Genomic DNA, 23,723 nt, shown 5'->3' with positions numbered 1-23,723 from the left:
TACAGTAAGGAGAGGCCTTGAAATGAGTGGCATTGTAAGTACTATTAGAAGAAGGAGGCACTGGGATTAATACCTTGGAGATAATAGCCAAGGTAGTTATGTTTAAAGCAGAGCTATTTGCGGGGGTCCCTGAACCTGATTGCTTCCCCGAAACTACTTGGCTCAGTACGGCACTGATAATGCTCCCTGAGACCTGACTGGACCGCAATGGGTCCTCCCAGTTAGTCAAATTTTTGGTCTTAAGACTAATGCAATTAGCGTTTCCAAGGCTGAAACAAAAAACTCCTGTGAGATTAACTTGAGATTGATTAAAAATGCTCTCCATGTCCCCTCTAGGAGAGGCACAGGGAGCAGACATCTCACATGAGGTAGAGAAAAGAGTGGGGAGGACACTAGAATTACCATGAACCGGCATCGGCATTGGCCAAGCCCGTGCCACTGCCCACCACTGCATTGGTGTCGTCTGTGCCATCGGCACCAGCACCAGAACCAGAGCACGTAGCAGAGTGAAGATCCTCATCACGGGATTGCTGTGGTATCTCTTGTTGCTGGTTGGTTGATGTCAAGACTCTTCTTGTCAGGCGTTCAGGGACCCACAACGGTTCCGTGCGATCCTGGAGAAAAACACATACAGATCCTCGCGCCCATGTCAGCACGGGGTCGGGGCCGTTCCATTGGCCCGTAAGAACATCCTTCCACTTAACATAGCCAATCACAGAGGGCTGAGGGGACACATGTCTATCAGCCACAGAGCGACCATGAATATCCAAATTCAAAAAATTAATGGTAAAGAGAGCTAAGGACAGGCGTTCTTTAGGAGTGTGTTCAGCTCCTATTCCCCCTTTTTGTTTTTGTAAAGTTTCCTTTAAGGTGCGATGAGCACGCTCAACAATGCCTTGTCCTTGAGGATTGTAAGGCAGACCATGAGTAAGTTGCACTCCCATGGTAGAACAAAAGGATGTAAATTGTCTGCCAGTATAAGCAGGTCCATTATCAGTCTTAAGGGATGCAGGAGCACCCCATGCTGCCCATGCTTCTAGGCAATGAGTAATAACATTACGTGCCTTTTCTCCCGATAAAGCAGAAGCATGAATAACTCCAGAGCACGTATCAACAGAAACATGTACATACTTGAGGTTACCAAAGTCAGGTATGTGCGTCACATCCATTTGCCAGACAACCAATGGCTTCAATCCCCGTGGGTTCACTCCATAAGTAGGGGGATGAAGAAATGTGACACAATGGGGACATTGTAATATTATCTGACGAGCATCCGCTCTTGAAATGGAAAAACGCCTGCGCAGCGTTAAAGCATTAACATGGAAATTCTGGTGAAATAATTTAGCCCCCTCTAAGGAGGAAGCCAAGCATATCAACTGGCCTCTAGTGGCTGAGTCCGCACAGGCATTACCCTGTGATAATGGACCAGGAAGAGAGGTGTGAGCCCGGATGTGCATTGGATAAAAAGGAGCAGTGCAGCTACAGATAAGCTGTTGAAGCTGATTAAAGTAAGCAGATACATTATGGGCATTACTAATAGCTCCCACGGCCTCCAGGACTTTGAGTGCTTGTACCACATAAATGGAGTCCGAGATAAGATTAAAAGGAAAAGAACACTGTTCAAAAACCTCAATAACAATTTGCAGTTCCACCCATTGTGGATTTCCAGGAGCAAATTGATGCTGAACAGGGGGAGAATCATTAATTACATAAGCTCCCATTCCAGACTTGGAACCATCAGTAAAAATATTAACAGCCCCCGGAATTGGATTGGGTGAAGTTACCTTAGGGAAAATGATGTGATGTTCTTTAACAAAATGGAGTAATGGATGGGAAGGGTAATGATTATCAATATCCCCTTGAAACGAGCAACATAGAATAGCCCAGTTGTCTAGAGTAGCACACAAAACATTAAGTTGAGCTTTAGTATAGGGTATAATAAGAGAAGAAGGTGATTGTCCGAAAAATTGAATGCTTTGTTGAATCCCTTTAAGTGCTAACGCTGCAACAGCATCAGGATAGTATTCTAAGGATTTTCCTGGGGATATATGTGGGTGGATCCATAGTAAAGGCCCATCTTGCCACAGTACTCCAGTAGGCTGCCGCATAGTGGCAAGCACACATAACTGGAAAGGTTTATTACTCTGGAGCCTGCATAGAGTAGCATGTTGTATAGCTTCTTCTACTGTTATAAGGGCCACTCTAGCCTCTTTGGTGAGGCTACGAGGAGAAGCAAGATCTGGATCACCCTTAAGGGTAGCATACAAAGGCTGGAGCACACCATTAGGAATATGTAAATATCCCCTTATCCAATTAATATCTCCCAGCAGTTTTTGAAAATCATTTAGAGTTTGGAGATCCTGAGTTCTTATGGTGATTTTTTGTGGTTTTAATTTGTCATACCCAATTATCGCTCCCAAATACTCAATAGAATTCCCCGTTTGAACCTTTTCAGGTGCGATATGTAGCCCATATTGAGCTAACAGCTTTACTAATTCTTTATAGGCCTCATTAACTGTCTGCTCTAACTTAGCGGCCAATAACACATCATCCATATAATGAATGATCTTGATGGAGGAATACTTATGTCTGAGAGGTGCGAGTGCCTTCCCCACATACATCTGGCACATCGTGGGACTGTTAGCCATTCCCTGCGGCAACACTACCCACTCAAACCTTAGATCTGGTTCCTCGTGGTTACACGAGGGAAGGGTGAAGGCAAAACGCTGTGAGTCTTTAGGATGCAAAGGAATAGAAAAGAAACCGTCTTTAATGTCAATAGCAATAATATGCCAGCCCTGAGGAACAGAGGAGAGCAGAGGCAGCCCTCTTTGAATGGGCCCCATAAGTTGCATTTGAGCATTAACTGCTCGTAAATCATGCAGTAGGCGCCACTTTCCTGATTTTTTCCTAATAACAAATATGGGAGTATTCCATGGAGAAGTAGAAGATTGGATGTGACCCAAGTCAAGTTGTTCTTTGACTAGATCATGGGCTGCTGCCAATTTAACCGAGGGAAGAGGCCACTGAGGCACCCAAACAGGCTCCTCGGTGAGCCATGTTATGGGTATTTGAGCCCCAGTGGCCCCTAGGAAAAACCCAGACCAAATCTGTTAAGCTTTTGATGACCTTGCACAGGATGCCTACGCCCCTGTAGGTGTTTTCCTAGTCCTAGACCTGGCCTATACCCCATATTTTGCATAATCTGTTGAGACACTGGGGAATAGTCATTACTAAGAGTGAACCCCATGTCTTTCATCAGATCACGGCCCCATAAAGAGATAGGTAAATCAAGTACATAAGGCTGAAAGGTGCCATTGTGTCCTTCTGGGTCCTTCCAAGATAGATGTCTACAGCTGATTTGAGGGGCTTGGGCATATCCAAGTCCTCTCAGGGATTGATCAGAAGTCTGCATTGGCCATCCCTTAGACCAGTCCTTAAGGGCTATGATACTACGGTCTGCTCCTGTATCCAGCAATCCCACAATAGATTTACCTTCTATGCTTAATTCCAAAGTGGGGCGATTGCTCATATCCAGTGATAAATAAGCACAATTCCCTCTGGTGGTACCAGCAGGGAAGTGATTATGTAAGCTAGGCAAAATTAGTAATTGAGCAATCCGATCCCCTGGGGAGATAGACACAATGCCCCTTGGAGCCTCCACCATAACCTTTACTGCCCCTACAGTATCAGGGCTAATGACTCCAGGAAAGACATGAAGACCTTGTAAGATAGAGGATGCACGTCCAATTAGCAAACCTACAGTGCCAGGTGGTAAAGGCCCTTTGAACTCAGTTTCCACCAATTGGACTCCCATCTTAGGTGTTAATACGAGTCTGCAGGTGGAACAGAGGTCCAATCCCGCGGCACCTGTAGTGGCTCTCCGCGTCTCATGGGATGGCGTAGAGATGGCCATGTCTCGGGTTCGGGTGTGACATTCTCCACTGCCCCATATATTTGTGGGCCCTGGGGTCGGGGGCCCCTTCGGCCGTTTTTTGGCCCAGCTGAAATAGGCTGTCCATGGATGTCCCTCACTGATCTACACTCTTTTGCCCAATGCTTCCCCTTTTTACATTTTGGACACAGCCCCGGTTGACGAAGGCCATTGGAAGGGCCACCATGAGGGGGTCCAGTAAAATTGTCTTTTTTGGGACATTCACGTCTGAAATGACCGGGTTGACCACAATGGAAGCATGTGCCGGCACCAGGACTGCCCCCTTTTGCAATCCGAAGGACAGCAGCTGCAAGACCTGCGTTATTTAAAGGTCCTCCAATCTCTCTACACACTTTCATCCATGCTTCTATGCCCTTATTTTTATAAGGAGTGATTGCCGCTTTACATTCCTTGGTGCATTGCTCAAAGACCAATTGCTTGATAAGGGGCATGGCTCTATCAGGATCCCCAAAAATCTTTCCAGCGGCATCCACCATCCTTGCTACAAAATCTGAAAAGGGTTCTGTAGGGCCTTGTAGAATCTTGGTCAAATTACCAGACACCTCTCCTCTATTTGGAAGCGACTTCCATGCCCGAATGCAAATGTTGTTAATTTGATCATATGCCTCAAGAGGAAATCCTGTCTGTTGATTTGCAAATCTACCCTGCCCCAAGAGCATATCCTTGTCCCAATGGGGGTGTCCCGCCGCATGGTTTTGGGCGGCCTGCTCTATTGCGCCCTCTAGCACAAATGCTCTCCAGTCCAAATATTTACCCGGGGAAACACAAGCCCGAACAAGGCTAGCCCAATCAGAGGGAGTCATGCAGTATCTAGACAGACTCTCCACCTGAGTTAGTGTGAAGGCGGCATCCACCCCATAAGTGTGCACAGACTCCGCCAGGGTCTTCACAATTTTAAAATCTAAGGGTTCATGGAATCTTCCCCTATTGTCATCCTGAAAAACTGGATAAGCAAGACCCATCTCAGCGTTAACAGCCCTCCATGTTTGGGCATGGAAAGCTCTCCCCGAAACACCCCCACCATACGGCGGTGGATCCGGGGGATCGCTTTTCTTGAGCCCCTGTTTATTTCTGTTCCCTTCTCCTATAGCTAAACTCTCTAGCTGACGAGACAGCCTCCCGAGCTCTTCCTCCTCATCCTCCTCTTCCTCTGACCCACTTTCACATGGGGGTGTGCGCAGCGTACTGAGATCTGGATACAATCGTCTCCTCCCCTGTTTCACGCTCTGCACACTCCCATCCTCCTGAGGCACCTCACTTCCTGCCGTCTCCGATTTCTCCTCATGTAATTGCTCTAGAACTTCCTGTCCTTTAGTAAGTGCTTCCTGACATCTGCCATCTGTAAGGCAACTACGGACCATTTTCCAAAGGGGTATCACCCCACCCTCTAATATGCCCTGCTCAGAAGCAAAGTCAAGATCTTTGCCTAATTTATCCCAACTAGGTACAGTAAGGCTGCCCGAAAATGCAAACCACGGTGCAGCAATATCTATCTTCTGTAAAAATCTCTGTAAAGTACTATGTTTCACTTCCAGGCCCTTGGAACATAACAGGCCATCTAGGGCCAGGGGAAGCGGACTTGAAGATGCGGCACCCATGACACAACAACAAAAGAAGCACAAAAACAAAAACGAAATGACACAACAAAAGAAACACAGAAAACAAAAGCGAAAGTAGAAGCGAAAGTACACAGTGCAGCTGCAATAAAATGTAATGCTCTCTCTTTCTTTACAGAGGAGCTGCCCCGCTTTGGTCGCGGATCCCACTTACCTGGGACTAACCGGTGCACCACCCCTGACTGCTGAAAGTTCTGGTTCCCGGGTCTCGGCACCACTTGTCGCGACCCCTTGCCCGCAAGGAAGACGCAACTCAGGAATCTTCTTTCAGCAGTTTATTCAGGTCCTTGATATTTCTTCTTTCTCCTCTCGGATGCCCCTCCCAGCCTTAATAAAGCATCTCAAGCCCCAATGCAAAGCTGCCACGTGGAGCTTTCTCATAGGGTGGTGAAAAATCATGTGCCAACTCTCCCAAATAAGGAGTTGTTTGTCACAGACCACAGCGGAGCCAGCGCCATCTTGTAATGGCGACCATAGTCTGCAGAAACGGCAGAAGCGGCTCACCACAGCAGTCCCCAAAATTCAAAAGTCAAATGTTTTCTCTGATATATACAAGGTAATACAACATAAGGGGAAAAATAGAGAAAAGTGAGGAACAAATTCCTTCAAAATAAAGGAAATATCAGGTGAAGGAGATTGAGGAAGGAAAGAATGACAGGATAAGAAAATAATAGTGGAATGAATCTGACTGAACTTTCAACATGAATATACCTCAACGAGTCTCAAAATCAAATATATCCACAAGACACTAATTTAAAAAAAAACTATAAATTATAGAAATATCAGTGGAGTGGAGGGCAGGGGAAGGGGAGAGTGGAGATGGGGAGGGGGAAGTGTTGGGGACTGAATTAGAGCAAATTATATTCCATGCTATTGTGATTATTTTAAAATGTATCCTGATTATAAATAACTAAAAAGAATCATAAAAATAAGTGGGGAGACATCAATTTAAAAAGCTTATTCATAGAAAGGGATATAATAGAGTGAAGAGACAATCTACAGAATAGGATAAAATCTTTGCCAGCTACTCCTCTGGCCAGATTAATATCCAGAATACATAAGGAACTAAAATAACTCAACAATGACAAAAACACAAAACAAAAAATCCAATCAATAAATGAACAAATGAACTAAACAGACTTTTCTCAAAAGAAGTACAAATTGCCAAAAATTACATGAAAAATGCTCAACATCTCTAACTTCCCAGAGAAATGCAAATCAAAAGTTCACTGAGATTCTATTTCATTCCAATCACACTGACAATCATCAAGAATACAAATAATAAATGCTGGTGATGATATGAAGCTACAGGGGAAAATGAATCCTTATGCACTGTTGGTAAGGTTGTAAATTAGGACAACCACTATGGAAATCAGTTTGGAGGTGCCTCAAAAAGCTAAAAATAAAATTTCTATATGATCCAGTTATACTAGCCTCATAATTTATCCAAAAGAAATGAAGTCAGCATACTATAGAGATACATGCATCACCATGTTTATCCCAGCACAATTCACATTAGCCAAGTTAGGGAATCAGCTTGGGTATCCATCAACAGGTGAATGGACAAAGAAAATGTGATATATATATATATATATATATATATATATATATATATATATATATACACACACACACACACACACACACAATGGAGTTTTACTCTGCCATAAAGAACAAAATTATGTAATTTGCATAAATGGAACTAGAGATCATGTTGTGTTAAATAAGTCAAACTCAGAATGACAAGAATCAATTTTTTTTCTCTCATATGTGAAAGCTAGAGGGGAAAGAAAGGGAATAAAGGGGCATTGTGGAATAGAAGAAAGACTATCAGGGTAAATAAAGGGATCAGGGGAGAGAGAGGTAAAGCATATGATGGAGATATTGAGGAGTGAAATTGATCAAATTATGTTTCTATGCCCAAATTTGCCCTGCCTTTCAATATAATTAATATGTAGCAATTAAAATCTGTTAAAAATGGTATATCAGGGATAAAATAAGCATTATGCAAGAAAAGAAACAAATTCAATTTTAATTTTTTTGTTCTTTCTCTTTTTTAATTAAAAAAGCAGGATTCTGTGGCTTATCAATTACATAGTAATTCCACAGACATTTTTAAACCTAAATATGACATACCCAGCCCAATCCATTTGTCTCAGAGTTAAATACTGGAACCCACACAATACAAAATAGGCTGTGAGATTTTGTGGAAAGTCACCTGATATCAAAATTGGGAAAGTGGAGCTCTGACCAAGCTCTACTACTATCAGGCTGTGTGAACGTAGGTGAATTACACCACATTTCTAGAAGTGAGATTGTTCATATGTTTTAAAAAGACAATTTGGAAATATATAGATTTCCACTAAAGACAAGGTCAAACTTTTTAGTTCATCTACTATTGTCATATTTATGTTCATTTCCTCTGTGGGGGAACATTACAACTACATTACAAATGTTTATAAATGCAGATGCATAAGGAAGATTGACCCTCCCAGTTAAACAGTAAGAAGGAGAAATTGTCCTGAACTATACACATATGGGAAAAGGTTGGCTTATTTATGCAGATGTATAACCTAATTCATTGGTGATTTACCTACAGTCCAATGGACACAGAATGTCAAAGTCTGCAGGGCAAGAAAACTCTTGAAATAAGGAGTTGTTCATCAAAGTTCTCAAGCTTTCAGAAAGAAGATGAATAAATTCAAAGTATTGAAGATACAACATGCTGACCATATTTAAAAATACTCTGGTGTACTGGAAGTTGCTGAATAGCTCTTCATTGTTATCACTACAAATGCACAATAGATGACTCTCGACTGGTGCAGTAATTAACTTGACTGTGTTAGTCATTTGAAGATAAGTATGTGTATTTCATATATATCAAATTCTGACTGGAAAAAAGAATTTAGACCTAATCATCACAAAGGAATAATAAAAGCAAAAAAAATCTGGTCTATAATTATCTAATTAGATAAATTTCCAACTGCTTTCCATTTTGCAACACAACAAACTTAGAAGTGAAAATCAATAAAATTATTCTTTGCCTAGCCAATATTCTAGTGGCTCAGCAAGAGGTCAGGCAAAATAACCATGGATAAAGACCGCTGCAGCTAGCAGGAGGATGGCATTAATGTTCAGTACAGTCCTCCACAAGGGCTTCTCTGATGTGTCTGTCAATTTCCTCTTTAAGGCTTCTTCCTCCTCTTTGGTCAGTTTGGGCCCTGCCTTCTGCAAACCACAGAATAAGTCATATGTCTTCCTGAGACATCCACGAGATTGCTCAGGATGATCTAAAACAACAAAAAAAGATGAAGAAATCATCACAAAACATGGAAAACAGAAATCCTCGTCAATGTTCTACATATGACCATAAAAAATCATAACAACATATAAATGTTGGAAGAAATCATAGAGAAAGTAGCTAAATTTGGTTATGTGAAAACAAAAAATCTGCATGGTAAAAGCCCAATAAACAAAGTAAGAACATTGGGGAAAGCATTGGCATGTTGTTTTAGAAAGGTACGAATATCCATAGTATAAAATGAGTTTCTAAAAATCGGAAAAGTCCATCAACTTCCTCATGTAAACATTCTAAAGAGATGAAGAAACAGTTCAAAAAATAAAAATAAAAATGGCTCTTAAGCTCACTCAAAAAAGAGAAATTTAAATGAAAACTTGCTGAAATGCCACTTCCCATCTATCAAAGGCAAAATTTTAAAGTTACATGTTAAGTCTAGAAACAGGAATTGTCTTATGTAAAATACCAATGAATTAGTATCACACAACTGCATAAATAAGTCTACCTTCTCCCTCTGTGCACATGGTCCAGGACAACTTTTCCTTCTTACTATTTCATTGTGAGGGGAAAGCTTCCTTATAATTTATTTGTGATATTTTTAAATCATGCAGGAAAAATATTGTTTAAGTCCAAAGAAGTAGAAATTGGAGAATATAGCAAAATTACATTGGCTTTTTTACCTCACAAATCTCTTAAAACCTATCCCAACAATATATTGGCAAATTTACAAAAATACTTATTTACAAAGCTATTTTGCAGCATTGGAAAATTTAAAAATCATAATGAAATTAAGACTATAATTCCTATACTTAGAAATAAGTGATAATGAAAAGTACACAAAATAAATCCATTAGATGCAACAAAAGTATCTTTGAGGGAAATGTATACATCTTCCAATGTTTTTACATTAGAAAATAAGATAGCCTAAAAATTAATGAAATAATACTCAATTGAAGTCAGCAAGTATAGTTAACAGAGTAAAATCAAATAATATAGATGGAAAAATACACAAATGAGGTCAGAATGTAATGAAATATGAAAGAAGAAGAATAGAAATATATATAAAATTCGTTCTTTGATTAAAGTAAAATAGGCTAGTCTTTAGTAGGATTTATCATGAAAAAAATCACAGAAATTATATTAGGATTTAAAAGGTAATATAAATACAGAGGCAGAAGAAATGAAAACAACAATATATAGAATAACTTTATACCAATATATTTAAGATGTGTACTAAACAGACACAATCTTAAAAGTATGTAACTTTCCAGAATAGATTAATGAAGAAATGAAAATTCTATAGCCATTATATAAAGTTAATAAGTAGTTCAGAAACTTCTCTCTTTTTCTCCATTTGTCTCTGTTCATCTCTTTCTCTCTCTCTCTCTCTCTCTCTCTCTCTCTCTCTCTCTCTCTCTCTCACACACACACACACACACACACACACACACATACACACAGAAACCCCTAATTTTATTTCTGGCAGAATATTAAAATTTCAATGCGGATATCACTCTAATTTTATTAAAATATTTTCATAAAATTAAAAAATGCTACTTTTTATTTATTCTGAGAACACTGATCCTAACACTAAAACCAAATACAATACAGGAAAATTACAGGTCAGTCTTATCACAGGAGTACTGATATAAACAGCCGAAAGAAATAGAAGACATTGGTCCTTTCTTAAATTGAAAGAAACTAAATCAAAACTAAAGAATTAGTGTACAGTTCAAGACACTATATCTTGACATGATAAACCATGTCAGTAGTTTTAAAAAGCATGAGGTAATCAAAGCCATAGTGAAGGATTCTTCCTTCATATTCCTAAAGGAAGTACAATTAGAACTTAGATTTTAGGAATATTTTTTTCTTTTGTACGGGAGGTATTTTTTTCTTTTGTACAGGAGGTAGAAATATCCTCTAGGGGGACATGATGCATGTGGGGAAAGTGAAGTAACCTGCCTACTTGGGTTGAAGAAAACAGTGAGAGGTAAGGTTGGGGAGCAGGTAGGTTTAGATACTTAAGCAAAATCAATCAAAATGAATTTGTTGAAAACAATATGTAACTAGAAACAAGAAAAGTTTGTAATTATCATTTTAGCACTGCCACTCATTATTATGGATGGACAGATAGATGGACAGGCAGATGAATGAATAGATTACATATGTAACAACTAGTTGTATTGTTTGCTGAAAAGATGAAATTGTAAAGTTTCAGTTTGCCACAAATTGAATAGCTTTTTCAGAAGTTGAATTTCATGGCATTAAAAAAAAAATCTCACCCTAAACCAAGCCATGCACACAGAGTTCCTACATAAAAACCAAGTGTAAGCCAGACATTACCTTCCTCCTCAGTGTCATATTCTTCATGCATTATTTCTTCTGCATCTAAATCAATTCGTTCCTCTGTACTGTTCCGAAGAGCCCAGCACAGGCGATACAACTGACCAGAGATACCCAAGTAAGTTAGTGATGGAAGAATGTTCCCAATAATCCATTTGTACCCTTATTTAGTGTATGGTTTAAAAAATCAAACTTAACAAGAGTGTATGTCATAAAATAAAAAAGGCCTCCTGCCAAGTTCACTCACTAAAACATTTTTACTTATAATTATTCTAGCAGATTTTCAAAACTCCAAAAAATATTCTTAGAGCTCCCACTTCTGAATTTGTGATTCCAAAAAAATAAAAGATTTAGCCCACATATACCATGCCCCTTGTTCATTCATTGTCCTATCATCCAACTTCTAATAGCTATATCATAGTTTATAATTTTAAAAATATTTTCTGACATTATATTTCTGATCCATTAGATTTAGATAGCATCTATGTGTTGTTCTTAAGTTCTAATTGCAATTAATATCCTTGTTGGCCTTTGGTAACTCACCTGCAAACTTCTATCAACTATACCAGTACTCTAAACTGTTTTGTAGAATTTAATTTAATTTATTTCTGTAATATAAGTAAGATACCTATACTTATTCTGTTATGTTGATTAAGAAATTGAAAATAAATAACATATGTGCTATCATTTTTTATTGGTCACAGATCCAAGTTACGTGATTAGATACAAATAAACACCAACCTTGTGTCATGCTAAGGAAATTGTTCCAATTATCAATAGGTTTTTAAATTTAAAGTCATATTCTCAAAATAATGCATCATTTAATATAATTCACAACTTTCTTGTACCAATTTACAAAATTTTTGTAATTGGCTTTCTTACCTATTATTGACATAGATATATATGCTTTCACCTTATCACAATGATTTCTCATCATAGCTTTACAAGCTCTTATTCATAGCATTTCTTTTATTAGATTAAATCCACTTTCTTTGTAAAGCTCTTTTCCTTGGACTCCTTGAATTCTTCTTAGTTGCATCAATTTTATTCTAGATTTCTCCTCCAAAACTGGAATATCTCACTACTGCTCTAAGAGGTTAGGTACATAACAACACATTTCATGGCTGTCTATGAAAACATTTAATGCCCAATATTCAGTGTAAATATTGGTGATGAATTCTGGTGATATTTCTTTGGTAAACTAATTTCACCTACTCTGTGCTTAAGTTTACCCATCCACATAGCATCTACTGGTCACTTCTCAAGGAAATATAAAATATATATTATTTGAGATTAATGTTGATTAATTGATGATGCAAAACAAAAATATACATGTTAGAAATAAATTCAATCAACATTAGTATTTAAATTATTCATATTTTTAAGTGATTAATATTTTCTGTGTCCCTATGGTGCCCCCCTTCCAGAGATAATTGCTAAAAACTTCAGATGTGAGCATGTCAAGATTTTTTCTACGCATAGATGAAGACATTTATTCCTATGTGTGTTTTATTACAACTATGATATTAGACAGTAGTATAATACTCTGTATATGTTTTTCCCATTTAGCCATAATACAGACATTTTTTTTAAATCCCTGTTCATTTTATTAAGTTCCTGAGTCCAGCACTTTTTTTAATATATTTTAGTTGTAGATGGACACAATACCTTTATTTTATTTTTTTTATGTGGTGCTGAAGATCAAACCCAGTGCCTCACATGTGCCTGGCAAATGTTCTACCACTGAGTTACAACCACAGCCCCTTACAAACATTTTTAAAAGCAAATAACAAAGCTCCCTCATCTTGTTTCGATTCCTTTAGTGGTGGAAATTCAGATTGTCTTCACTTTTTCTATTATAAAACATTTGCAGAGAAAATCCTTTTACAAATATCTTCCTACCTTTATACATTTTTCTACATAAGCTACTAAAAATGAAATTCTTAACTCATAAGGTTAGAAATCTAAAAATTGACAAATGTTGCCCAATTGCAAATTATAAAATGCATACCCTCAGCAATTCTGGACTGCGGGCATTCTTTCACATCCCATCAACATTGTACAATATTCATATTAGGTACTTTCATCTATTTGAAAGGCAAAAGATGAATGCCATTCTATTTTTCCTTTTCTTGCCCCCTGCTACCATGTGCTTTTTCTTTTTCATCTCTGTTGTCAGTGTTTGTTTATATATATGAGGTTGAACTTGCCCCCAAACTGGCCCTCTCAGATGACAGTTCTGCTGTTAGGTGTCACAGTCTCTTAGGCAACAGATCCCTGACTCTTAAGCAACACTAAGTGTTTCTCCCTGGTATGTTTTAACAATGGTGTAGATTTACCTACCAATAGCATTCTGCAGTTTAGGGATTCTCTAGCCCATTTCCTAATCTCTTAATTCTTAATCACTGGTGCTTTTTACATACTAAGGCAGAAAATTGTTGTTTAGTTGAATGACAGGATGACAATACTCTCTTTTTTTCTACTTTATGTGGTGCAATGATTTCATCGACCTGAGACTTGTGTACCAGTTGTCACTTAAGAAGGCAAAGAACTCTTATTTTACAATGAGAAAATTGCCATTACACAATACTCACATGTACATCAGGAATGGGTTTCGTTAGGAAGGAAATCCCCAGGATGGCCAGTAGGGATAAGCAGAAGAGAATGATGGAAAAGTACATATAGTGCACTCCACAGATGATCTTGGGACAGTCACTGGCAACCAAGCAGGTCCCTGTTCCATAGGCAAACTCTGCGATCATACGAATAAGGCCTATCACAAGCCCAATTATCAGACCCCAGAATGCTCCCTGCAAAGGAAATAACAATAAATCAATGTTTAGAAAAGATGATGAATCAATCAAGTAAATCATGATTATCATTCAGCCTACTTTCTCAACTAATGACAAACAAAGGGCTAATCATGAGCACAAGTTTATGAAAGCAGTTTTATGAAAGTTGCAATGTACTTTGCTATCTCAGCCAAAGAAACAATAATTCTCACTCTGGCAGGAAAATTTTTTCCCAGTTTTTGCTTACTTGTTCATTGACTCTTTTACAAAAGATGGCAAGCAGGAAGACAGCTGCAATTGGAGGCCCAAGGTAGCTGGAAATTGATGATAGGTAATGGAACAGCTGTCCTTTTTGAGATACTTGTACTAATGGAACCCATGCAATGCTGATGACAAGTAATATGATGACAAATATCCTGGTAGGAGAAAAAAATGTTTTGAATATTAAGCAAAAGTATCATAAGCACCTCCATTTCACTTTAGTTCTCCTTTTTAATATTTTTTAATTGTCAGTGGACCTTTTTATTAATGTGGTGCTGAGAATCAAACCCTGTGCCACTGAGCCACAACCCCAGCCTCTCACTTTAGTTCTTTAATTCATTCTTTTGGCCTTCCATTAATTTTTCTAACAAAATTTATGTTCTAGACTCGACATGAATCCATGCCATGCTTAACACTTGTGATTAGTAAAATGTCAATAAATTGCTTCTTTATAACTCATCATGATATGTTATCTATGAGACTAAGCATCCATTCATAAGACAGTTCAAATGTCAGCAATTGACTAATAATTCCTTCATGCAATGTATATATCAGTTAGAAATTCCACTTTTATATATCAGTAATTATAATGTACCAATTAAAAAACAATAAATAAATAGAAGGAAGACCAATAAAGGAAGGGGATCAGGGTGAGGAAGGAGGGAAGAGAAAGGGGAAATACTGGGGATTAAAATGGAGCAAATTATGTTATATGCATCATGAATGTGTCAAAATGAACCACATTGTTATGCATAACTATAATGACCTAATAAAATGAAATAAACTACGGGAAGTCAACATTATGCATAACACACAGTATGGTCAATAAACTACACCCAATAACTTTATTATTATTATTAGAAAGTCATGTACCTCTCCTGCTCTTAGCTTTAATTCCTTTCTATCACATGAAAAGTGAAATCCAGTTTCCTTATGACTTCAATACCCCTGCAGACATCACCTCTGGCACCTTCCTAAGCTTGTTTCTTATCATCTTGTGCAAATCTCACTCTTTGTTGTTAACCTAAACACCATTAATTCTGTCTTAATTTTCTTCCTAACATGTCTTGTTACCTAATGGAGCAACATTTATTGTGTTTTCTCCATAAAGACCTAAGTCCCACAAAGCAGGAATTTTTAAGTAGTGGTGTGGGTTTTTTTCATATTTGTGTTCTGGGAGAAAAATCAAAACTCATTAGTATTTATATTCCATGATTTTATAATTGTCAAAATGAATTATAATGTTGTATATAACTAAAAAGAACCAATAAAATTTTTAAAAACTAGGTAAGATATCATTAGACTTAAAGAAGTGTTGTGCTCAATATTTTTATACCTATTAATGAGCCTACTGCATCCTAGGACTCCTGAATTCCAGTTTCACACATGCTCTCCCATGAGAACATCAAGGTCTGACTGTTCCTTTTGTTTTACTGTATTTGTACAGAGTCAAGATACGGACAAAGTGAGGTCTTCAGGTTTTTCTTCCAAGTGTTAAATTTCCTAAAGCTGTTACTGTTAACAACAAAGCACAATCTTTTAAATAGATGATCAGTTTCTTTTGACACCAACTTCACAGAAAATTTGTCAGTACCCTCCCAAGATTGGTTTTCACAGGCACTGAACTTCTGGACTGTGCTGAGTGTCCCTACTCTGAAGCCACTGATATATGAGTCCCCAGGTTGCTCTATTCAGTGAATGAGCTAGGGAGAAGGGAGAGATTCTAGGTTAAGAGAACAGTTCCCCTTCCACTTAATTGAAAAGCTTCAATGTAAACTTCAAGCGTTAAGCCACAAGTACATAATGACATATTTTCACTATATAAAATACACACAAATACATTACCAAAAAAAAATTGAAAGGATAGAAGGAGAAATGTTATCGCTTTGGGGGGGGGGGATATGTATCCCCCAAAAGCTCATATGTGAGACAATGCAAGAAGGTTTAGAGATGAAATGCTTGGGTTTTGAGAGCCTTAATCCAATCCGTGAATTAATCCCCTGATGGGGATTAACTGGGTGATAACTGTAGGCAGGTAGGGTGTGACTGGAGGAGGTGGGTCCCTGGCAGGTGTGTATTTGGGGTATATATTTTGTCTTTGTTGAGCAGAGTACTCTCTCCCTGGATCGCCCCCACCCCCTCTGCCCTACTTCCTGGTAATGTCCTGAGCTGCTGTCCTCTTCCACCATGATGTTCTGCCTCACCTAAAACCCCAAGGAATGGAACAGGTCTTCTATGGAGACCTCTGAAACTGTGAGTCACAAAATACACTTTTCTTCTTCTAATCAGTCTTGTCAGGTTTTTTGGTCATAGCAGTGAAAAAGCTGACTAAAACCACATTTAGAATTATTGTGCCTGTCAATTTGATTATTTTTACAAGTGTCATAATTATTTTTTATTTCAAGATCTTTTCCTGCATTCTTGTTAATCATAACTAATAAATTTTAAAAGGCCAAGAGTGAAAGATATGTAAACATATAGCAATCTACCATAAAGAATTATGTGTCCATGAGTACCAAGAGATGTTGACAAAATCCTCAATCCAGAAGTCCATGAAAAATAAATTCAAATATATTACAATAATGGAATATCATATAGCAAATGACTGAATAAACTACAGCTATAAATAACAGCATGGCTAAATGTCACAAACAGCCAGGATATCTACTGGGCTATTCTATTGATAATAGTGCAAAACTAGAAAAGACTAAACTACAGCATTGGAGGTTACAGTGATTATTTTTGGAAAGATGGGGCCCAACAGGAAATTTGGGTGCTGGTAATTTCCATTTCTTGATTTGAATTTTAAAAACATTTTATAAAATGCTATGAGCATATAGAATCCACTTACAAATTGTGAAGTGGGAAAAGGAAACTATACTATCTAGTATTTCTCCTTATTTCCTTCCACCTCACTGTGTGCAAGGCCCTCAAACTGCTTCGGGCCCCCTGGGTTGACAAAAGTATCCAAACAGCCTTTTGTATTTAGTCACTTTGCTGAGTCTATCCCTTCTAACATGACCCAGTCATTAGTCAATGTAGCTATTGAGTGGATAACTTACCCTATTAATTCTGTGCCATACATGGAAACTTCTAGAGAAAAGTTTCTAGGGTTTTTTGAAGATGTGGATGAGGGGGTGGTTAGGAGAAGAAGAAATAAGAGACAAATATGCTTGAAAGTCTGAAAAAACAACTATTTGATTTTAAAAGTCTGGCCTCAATTTTTATGTTTAGAAAGAGCAAAGTTGAATTAAATGTCCTCTACTTTCTTCACTTTAGAACTGTTTGATTACTTTCATTGAAGTCAAAGGCTAAGAGTTGTAGTTCACTTCCACATCTGCCTTTCCCCAGAGAAATTCTAAATACAAACCAGATTCCCTTACCGTCCAACTATCAGGAGCTCTTTCTCTGATGCCTGCTTTCGAATATTGGTATAGATGTCAATGGAGAAGAGGGTGCTGGCACTATTGAAGATGGATGTCAAGGAACTCATGAGAGAGGCCAACATGACGGACAGCATCAGACCTCTCAGTCCTAAGGCCAAGAGAAAGTGCAAACATCATTTAGCAATTGGATGTCATGGTCTACAAGGTTCTTGCTAAAAACAGAAAGCCATATAAAGATTAAAATGTCACCTGGAACATTGATTAACTACTGTAGTTGTAGTTTCTTTTTACTTATTTATATATAACATCAGAATGCATTACAATTCTTATTACACATATAGAGCACAATTTTTCATATCTCTGGTTGTATACAAACTATATTCACACCAATCCGTGTCTTCATACATGTACTTTGGATAATAATGACCATTACATTCCACCATCATTTCTAACCCCATGCCCCCTCCCTTCCCTTCCAACCCCTCTGCCCTATCTAGAGTTGGTCTATTACTCCCATGCTCCCTCTCCCTATCCCACTATGTATCAGCCTCCTCATATCAGAGAAAACATTTGGCATTTGGTTTTTTGGGATTGGCTAACATTTTAATAATAATCCAGTACATAATTTTAGTACTAATTATAAGCATATTTATAAGCTGAAAACTAATTTTGGAAAAGAGTGAAGAATCCAGTATCATCTTTCTTTGGAAAAGAAGGTCTTGGTTTCCTGAAGAGTTTGAGAACCAGAGAAGTAGAGGCCCAGTAGATAACACTGCTGAAAAGCCCTTTGGTGGGAAAAGTTGAGGGTTTTGAAACATAATGAAAGGTCCAACTTCTCACTTCAGTTCCTTCTGCCCCTTAGTAATGGACCTAAATCTGCTAAGACAGAGTAGAAGATGGTCTTGATCCTGAAAGAGCAAGGGTTCTAACAGAACCTGCATCTGGTTCACTCTTTATCTCCAGGCTCATCATATGGTTGGCAGCATGTGGAAGGGGCTCATGAAATATCTGAATAGAATTGAATTAATGGAAGTAAGAATACTAAGGCTTATTCTACAACCCTTCCTGATGGATAGAACAGACATCTGAAGCTGTGTAAGCAAGGACATTCACTTACCAGCAGGCATCAGTTCCAGCACCATCATTGGGTAGGCATAGTTAGTGCAGCCAACTTCAACACCACAGTGCTTCACACATTCAGAAGGTACAACACAGGCAACTATATCTGCAGAGATGTGTGGAGTTAGTGCAGTGAGCAGGTAAAACCCACAAACATTGAACATAGAGATAATGTATAAGACCATTAATGGGAGGAAATATATTTTCCTCAAAATTGGAGATTCTGCTTTGAACTTCATACAATGGATCCTGTCCTTCTTTGCCCAGAACACAGCATCCAAGTATCTCATCTCCAAAACTCCCTTGCACTGGCCATGGGGCAGGGCTCTACTTTGGGAGATAATGTGGCCAGATCATTAATGCAAACAGAAAGAGCTGATCCCATCTTCCAGAAAATGGCAAGAGAACCAGTTCTCCCAGGAGAATGATGCTCCAGAAATATGAAAACACCCAGGAAGCTAGGCCCAGTGTCCAGTCACATTTTTCTCAGTGTCATTTGCCTACATCTAGGAAGATGTCACTGTGATAGTTAATTGGGTGACTATCCCATGAGGTATGAAGTCTCACTTCTGTGGCAGGTGATGAAATTTTGCTTAAGCAATATTAGGACAACAGATATGAAAAAGTGTTGCATATCCACCCAGAATAATAACACTAGCACAGCATCTTCTTTTCATTTTGTTCTTTTCTAATACTTTTCCACAGAGAAACCAATATCTTTCACTGGGGGATCATCTTTGAGATAATATTTTGCAGCATTCTTTCTACAATAACATAATAACCTCAACAATTTCCACATTTTTAAGATAATCTTTTCCCCTAGTGTAGAATTTTCCATAAATGAGGTAAACAATAATTATTTGGCTATATTCTGCTAGGTGATTATTGATACATTTTTTACTGTTATAAATAGTAAGAATTTCACAATCAGAAGTGATGTTTACCACTTGATGGTCATTTTGAGATTTCAGTGAAATAAACTAATGTTTATTTGAAAAAATACAGAGTGGATTTAGTGTTAGCTAACAGATTGCTCCTAATAAAAAATGAAACCCCAGTTATCCAGAAAAAGATCAGCTATATTTTCTTTACTTTTCACAGTAAAGAAAAAAATGCTGATTTTTTAGGGATATTATCAATATTAATAACTATCCTCACCTGAATCAGAAATGAATGGTCCCTCCAAAAAAAATCTGATTCTGATAGCAAAAGCTGATTCAATTCTACAGTTATCTCAGAGACCAAGAAGTATGAATTTATCTCAAGACCTTTTCAGTCAGAGATGTGATTAAACTCCATGACTACAGATCACTCAAGTCATCTTTGCCCAATTCTACCTCAACCTTCTTCTTCTTCTCTTCTGTCATATTCTCTAGATTTCCTTAAATTCAAGCCACTCATGAAAATAGTACTCACTGTCTCAAATATATACTAAGAGACAGGCAAGCATCATTAAAAACAATAAAAAACAGTGTCAAATAGCCAAATTTTCCTGTTTTTCATCCCCTTCACAAATCTTGAATTCTTCTTTTACTTCCATCCAGAATTGGGTTTTTTTGGGGGCGGGGGATGGGGGCATTGATCATGGGTTTATACTAAAACTTTAAAATATTTCTTAGGATTCATAATAAAAAGAGGATATATGGATTCATGGCTTGCCTGTATATAGGATACGACTGATCATTCCTGGCATCACCATGAAGAATATGGGCAGAATCTTCAAATAGCCACACATGATGCAGGCAGCCTTCACGTGAGACATGTTCTTGCCACACAGGCAGCGTTGTACCATAATCTGCCAGGAAAAATACAACATATTAGTAAAATAATGAGGTAATGATTTCCAAGGAGGTTAGTGTCTTTGTTCAGGGTTTAATGTTGCAATAAGAAATTACATCATGGTTAGTGGAAAATAATGGGCATTAGAATAAGGCCAAGATTTGAATTACTACTCATTTTGCACATATGTGATCCCTGTGAGTCTGAGGTTTCTCATTCATAAAATGCAGGGCATTCTGAATAATTACTATGATGCATAGTAATAACTTTGTTACATAGAAATCAATACACATTAAACTACAATTAAAGTATTTTTAAAGCTCCAAGATTGCAGATCAACAATCATAATGTGCTTTATTAGTTGCAAAGAAGTTATATTGATGCTACCACAAGTTGTGTAAATTGCGTCTTTAATATTGTAGGCATTATCAGCAGCTCCCTACTTTAATTATGTAATGGCACCCTTGGGAAATAGACATTTGCCATAGAAACACTATAGTCAGACAATCATCAGAACTGAGCACTGAAACATTAATTTTCAGATTTCTTCAAAATATTCTGAGAATCTCATCTAGTTACAAATCAAATATGATAGCACTGGGGGAAATAATGCATGTGGTTTTGTAATTTCTACTTAATTTGTGCAGTCTTTTAACTGAGAATTTTCTAGCAAAGGAGTGTTTATACCTATAATGTCAAGACTTCTCAATATTTTTAAAGACCATCAAAATAGGGATGTCCTTAAGATAATCAATTTATTAGTGTTAAAGCTGGTATCATTTAATGATGGGTAAGAATATGGCATTTTTTAGACAGGTCTAGAAACAAACAGTTGACAAATAATAAGTGAGGACAGAAACCCTGTGAGCAGATAAGCAGGATCAGGTATCAGATCTAAACAAATGTGAGGCTGCTTGCAAAGCGTAAGTCAAGGAGTCAGAAATGAAATAAATATAATAAAGAAGGTTCTAAAATTCATAAAGAAATTTTGCATTATTTGACAGATATTTTGAGAAAATCAGTTTATTACTTGGGTAGTACAGACATTTTAACTATATAATTCTTCCAACTCATGAATATGGGATATTTTTCTTTATTTGTGTCCTCTGTTTATTTAATCAGTATTTTAGAGTTTCAATTATAGAAATTTTTCACTTCCATGGGTAGTTTATTCCTAGGTATTTTAATTTTTTATCTACTATAAATGGGATATTTTCTTTAATTCTTTTTCAGAAAATTTACTGGTAGCTTATAGAAGTACAACTGATTTTTGTATGTTGATTTTGTATCCTTCAAGTTTACTTAATTATTATATATAGTTCTAATAGTTTTTATTGTGGCCTTTAATGTGATATTAGACATATATATATATCAGAATATATCTCAATATGCAAATATAGTCACCCGCAACAGAGACAATTTTATTTACTCCTTTCTAATTTTCTAATATGGGTATTCTTTATCTTTTTCTCTTGCCTAATTGCTCTGGATAGGACTTCCAGAAGTATGTTGGATAGAATTGGTGAAAGTGGGCATACTTGTCTTGTTCAATATTTTAGAGGAAAAACTTTCACCTTTATCCTGCTCTATAAAATGTAAACTGTGGGTTTGTAACCTTTAACCTATGACCTTTATTATGTTGAGGTACATTTCTTCTACACCTAATTTGTTGAGAGCTTTTAACACAAAAAAAATGTGCTAAATTTATCAAATGACTTTTCTGAATCTATTGAAATATTTATGAGTTTTTTGGTCCTTGATTCTGTTAATCTGATGTTTCACATTTATCAATTTGCATACATTGAACCTTCCTTGAATCTATGGGATGAATTCTACATGATTATAGTGAATAAACTCGTTAATGCACCATAGAACTCAGTTAGCTAGTTTGTTGAGCGTTTTTCCAACTATGTTCATTAGTTTACTTTTTGTTATTTTCTCATATAATTTTGATATCAGGGTAAATCTGACTTCATGGAATGAGTTTTGAAGAATTTCCTCCTTCTAAACTTTTTGGAATAATTTGAGAAGAATGTTCTTTGAACATTTGTTAAGAGTTTGGCAGTGAAGAATCAGGCCTTGAACTTTAGACTTTTTATTACTGATTCATCTCATTACTCATTATTGTTCTGTTTAGATTTTCTATTGCTTCATGGTTGCATGTATATAGGAATTTATCCATTTCTCCTGGCCTTTAAATTTCTTCCTCAAACTTGGGAAATTTTCTGCCATTATTTCTTTTTTTTTTTTTTTTTTTTTTGGTGGGGATACCAGGGATTGAACTCAGAGCACTCAACCACTGAGCCATTCCTAGTCCTATTTTGTATTTTGTTTAGAGACAGAATCTCACTGAGTTGCTTAGCACCTCGCTTTTGCTGAGTCTGGCTTTGAACTTTGAACTCTTGCTTCAGCTCTGCCATTATTTCTTTACATTTGTTTCTATCTCTTTCTCGCTTCTCCCCTTCTGCCCTTCTGACCTTCTCCCCTTCTCATCTCTTTAATCTTTTTTTTCTTTCCTTTTCATTTAATAATTTCCAATGAGCTATCTTCAAGTCCATTATTCCGCCTTTTGCTAACTCTAGTTTGCCATTGAATCTCTCATATTTTGGCATTAACTTCTATAATTTTATTGTCATTATAGTATTCTATTAGATATACCTATGGCAAACTCGTGCAGGGTGTCTACTTTTTAAAAATGTTTTTATAGTTATGTGTAATGTAATTTTTGTATTTTTTTCAGTTCTGTTTTTGTATTATTCTTTGGCTTGGTGATTTCTGTTTGGTAATTAAAAATTCTTTATTTTGATTTGAATTAACATGTTTTAACTCTACATATTAGTGGAGTTCAGTGTGATATTTCAGTGTTTGATGATAAAATCCAACCTCTCTTTATCCACCTGTCTCAACCTTCCCAATTTCTAATAATCACTAGTTTACATCAAGGTTGGCTTTTTAAAATTTCCATATATGAGAGAAAACATATACTTGTTTTAAGTGTCTGGCTTATTTTAGTTAACTTAATATCTTCCAGTTATATCTATTTAGTTTAGTGCTCTTATATATTTCTCTCTCTGTTAAGTTCTCTGTTTATGTATTGCTCTTCTTACCTGAGTGAGCTTTAAAACTGTTCTTTCAAATTTTGTCAGGTAAATTGCATATCTCCATTGCATT

The 23,723-nt window shown here is 37.1% G+C and overlaps 1 protein-coding gene across 2 annotated transcripts in view; it reads right to left on the bottom strand.

Annotated features, from left to right (window-relative positions):
- Window positions 1–8,646: 8,646 nt before the first annotated feature.
- The window catches only part of LOC114106511 (solute carrier family 5 member 4), a 57,003-nt gene continuing 41,926 nt past the window's right edge, over window positions 8,647–23,723 (bottom strand). Inside the window, exons 9-15 of one of the 2 annotated variants that reach the window (XM_027953446.2) lie at window positions 20,433–20,568; window positions 18,772–18,879; window positions 17,652–17,802; window positions 14,255–14,423; window positions 13,810–14,025; window positions 11,195–11,315; window positions 8,647–8,861 (exon numbers count right to left, since the gene is read on the bottom strand). In XM_027953446.2, coding sequence (XP_027809247.2) covers window positions 8,647–8,861; window positions 11,195–11,315; window positions 13,810–14,025; window positions 14,255–14,423; window positions 17,652–17,802; window positions 18,772–18,879; window positions 20,433–20,568 — 1,116 coding nt within the window. The remainder of the gene's footprint in view (window positions 8,862–11,194; window positions 11,316–13,809; window positions 14,026–14,254; window positions 14,424–17,651; window positions 17,803–18,771; window positions 18,880–20,432; window positions 20,569–23,723) is intronic. The other variant, XM_027953447.2, reaches the window with a different exon arrangement.

Source organism: Marmota flaviventris, chromosome 1 (assembly GCF_047511675.1).
Source record: "Marmota flaviventris isolate mMarFla1 chromosome 1, mMarFla1.hap1, whole genome shotgun sequence".
Taxonomy (NCBI): domain Eukaryota; kingdom Metazoa; phylum Chordata; class Mammalia; order Rodentia; family Sciuridae; genus Marmota; species Marmota flaviventris.
This window is presented reverse-complemented; position numbering and strand designations above follow the sequence as displayed.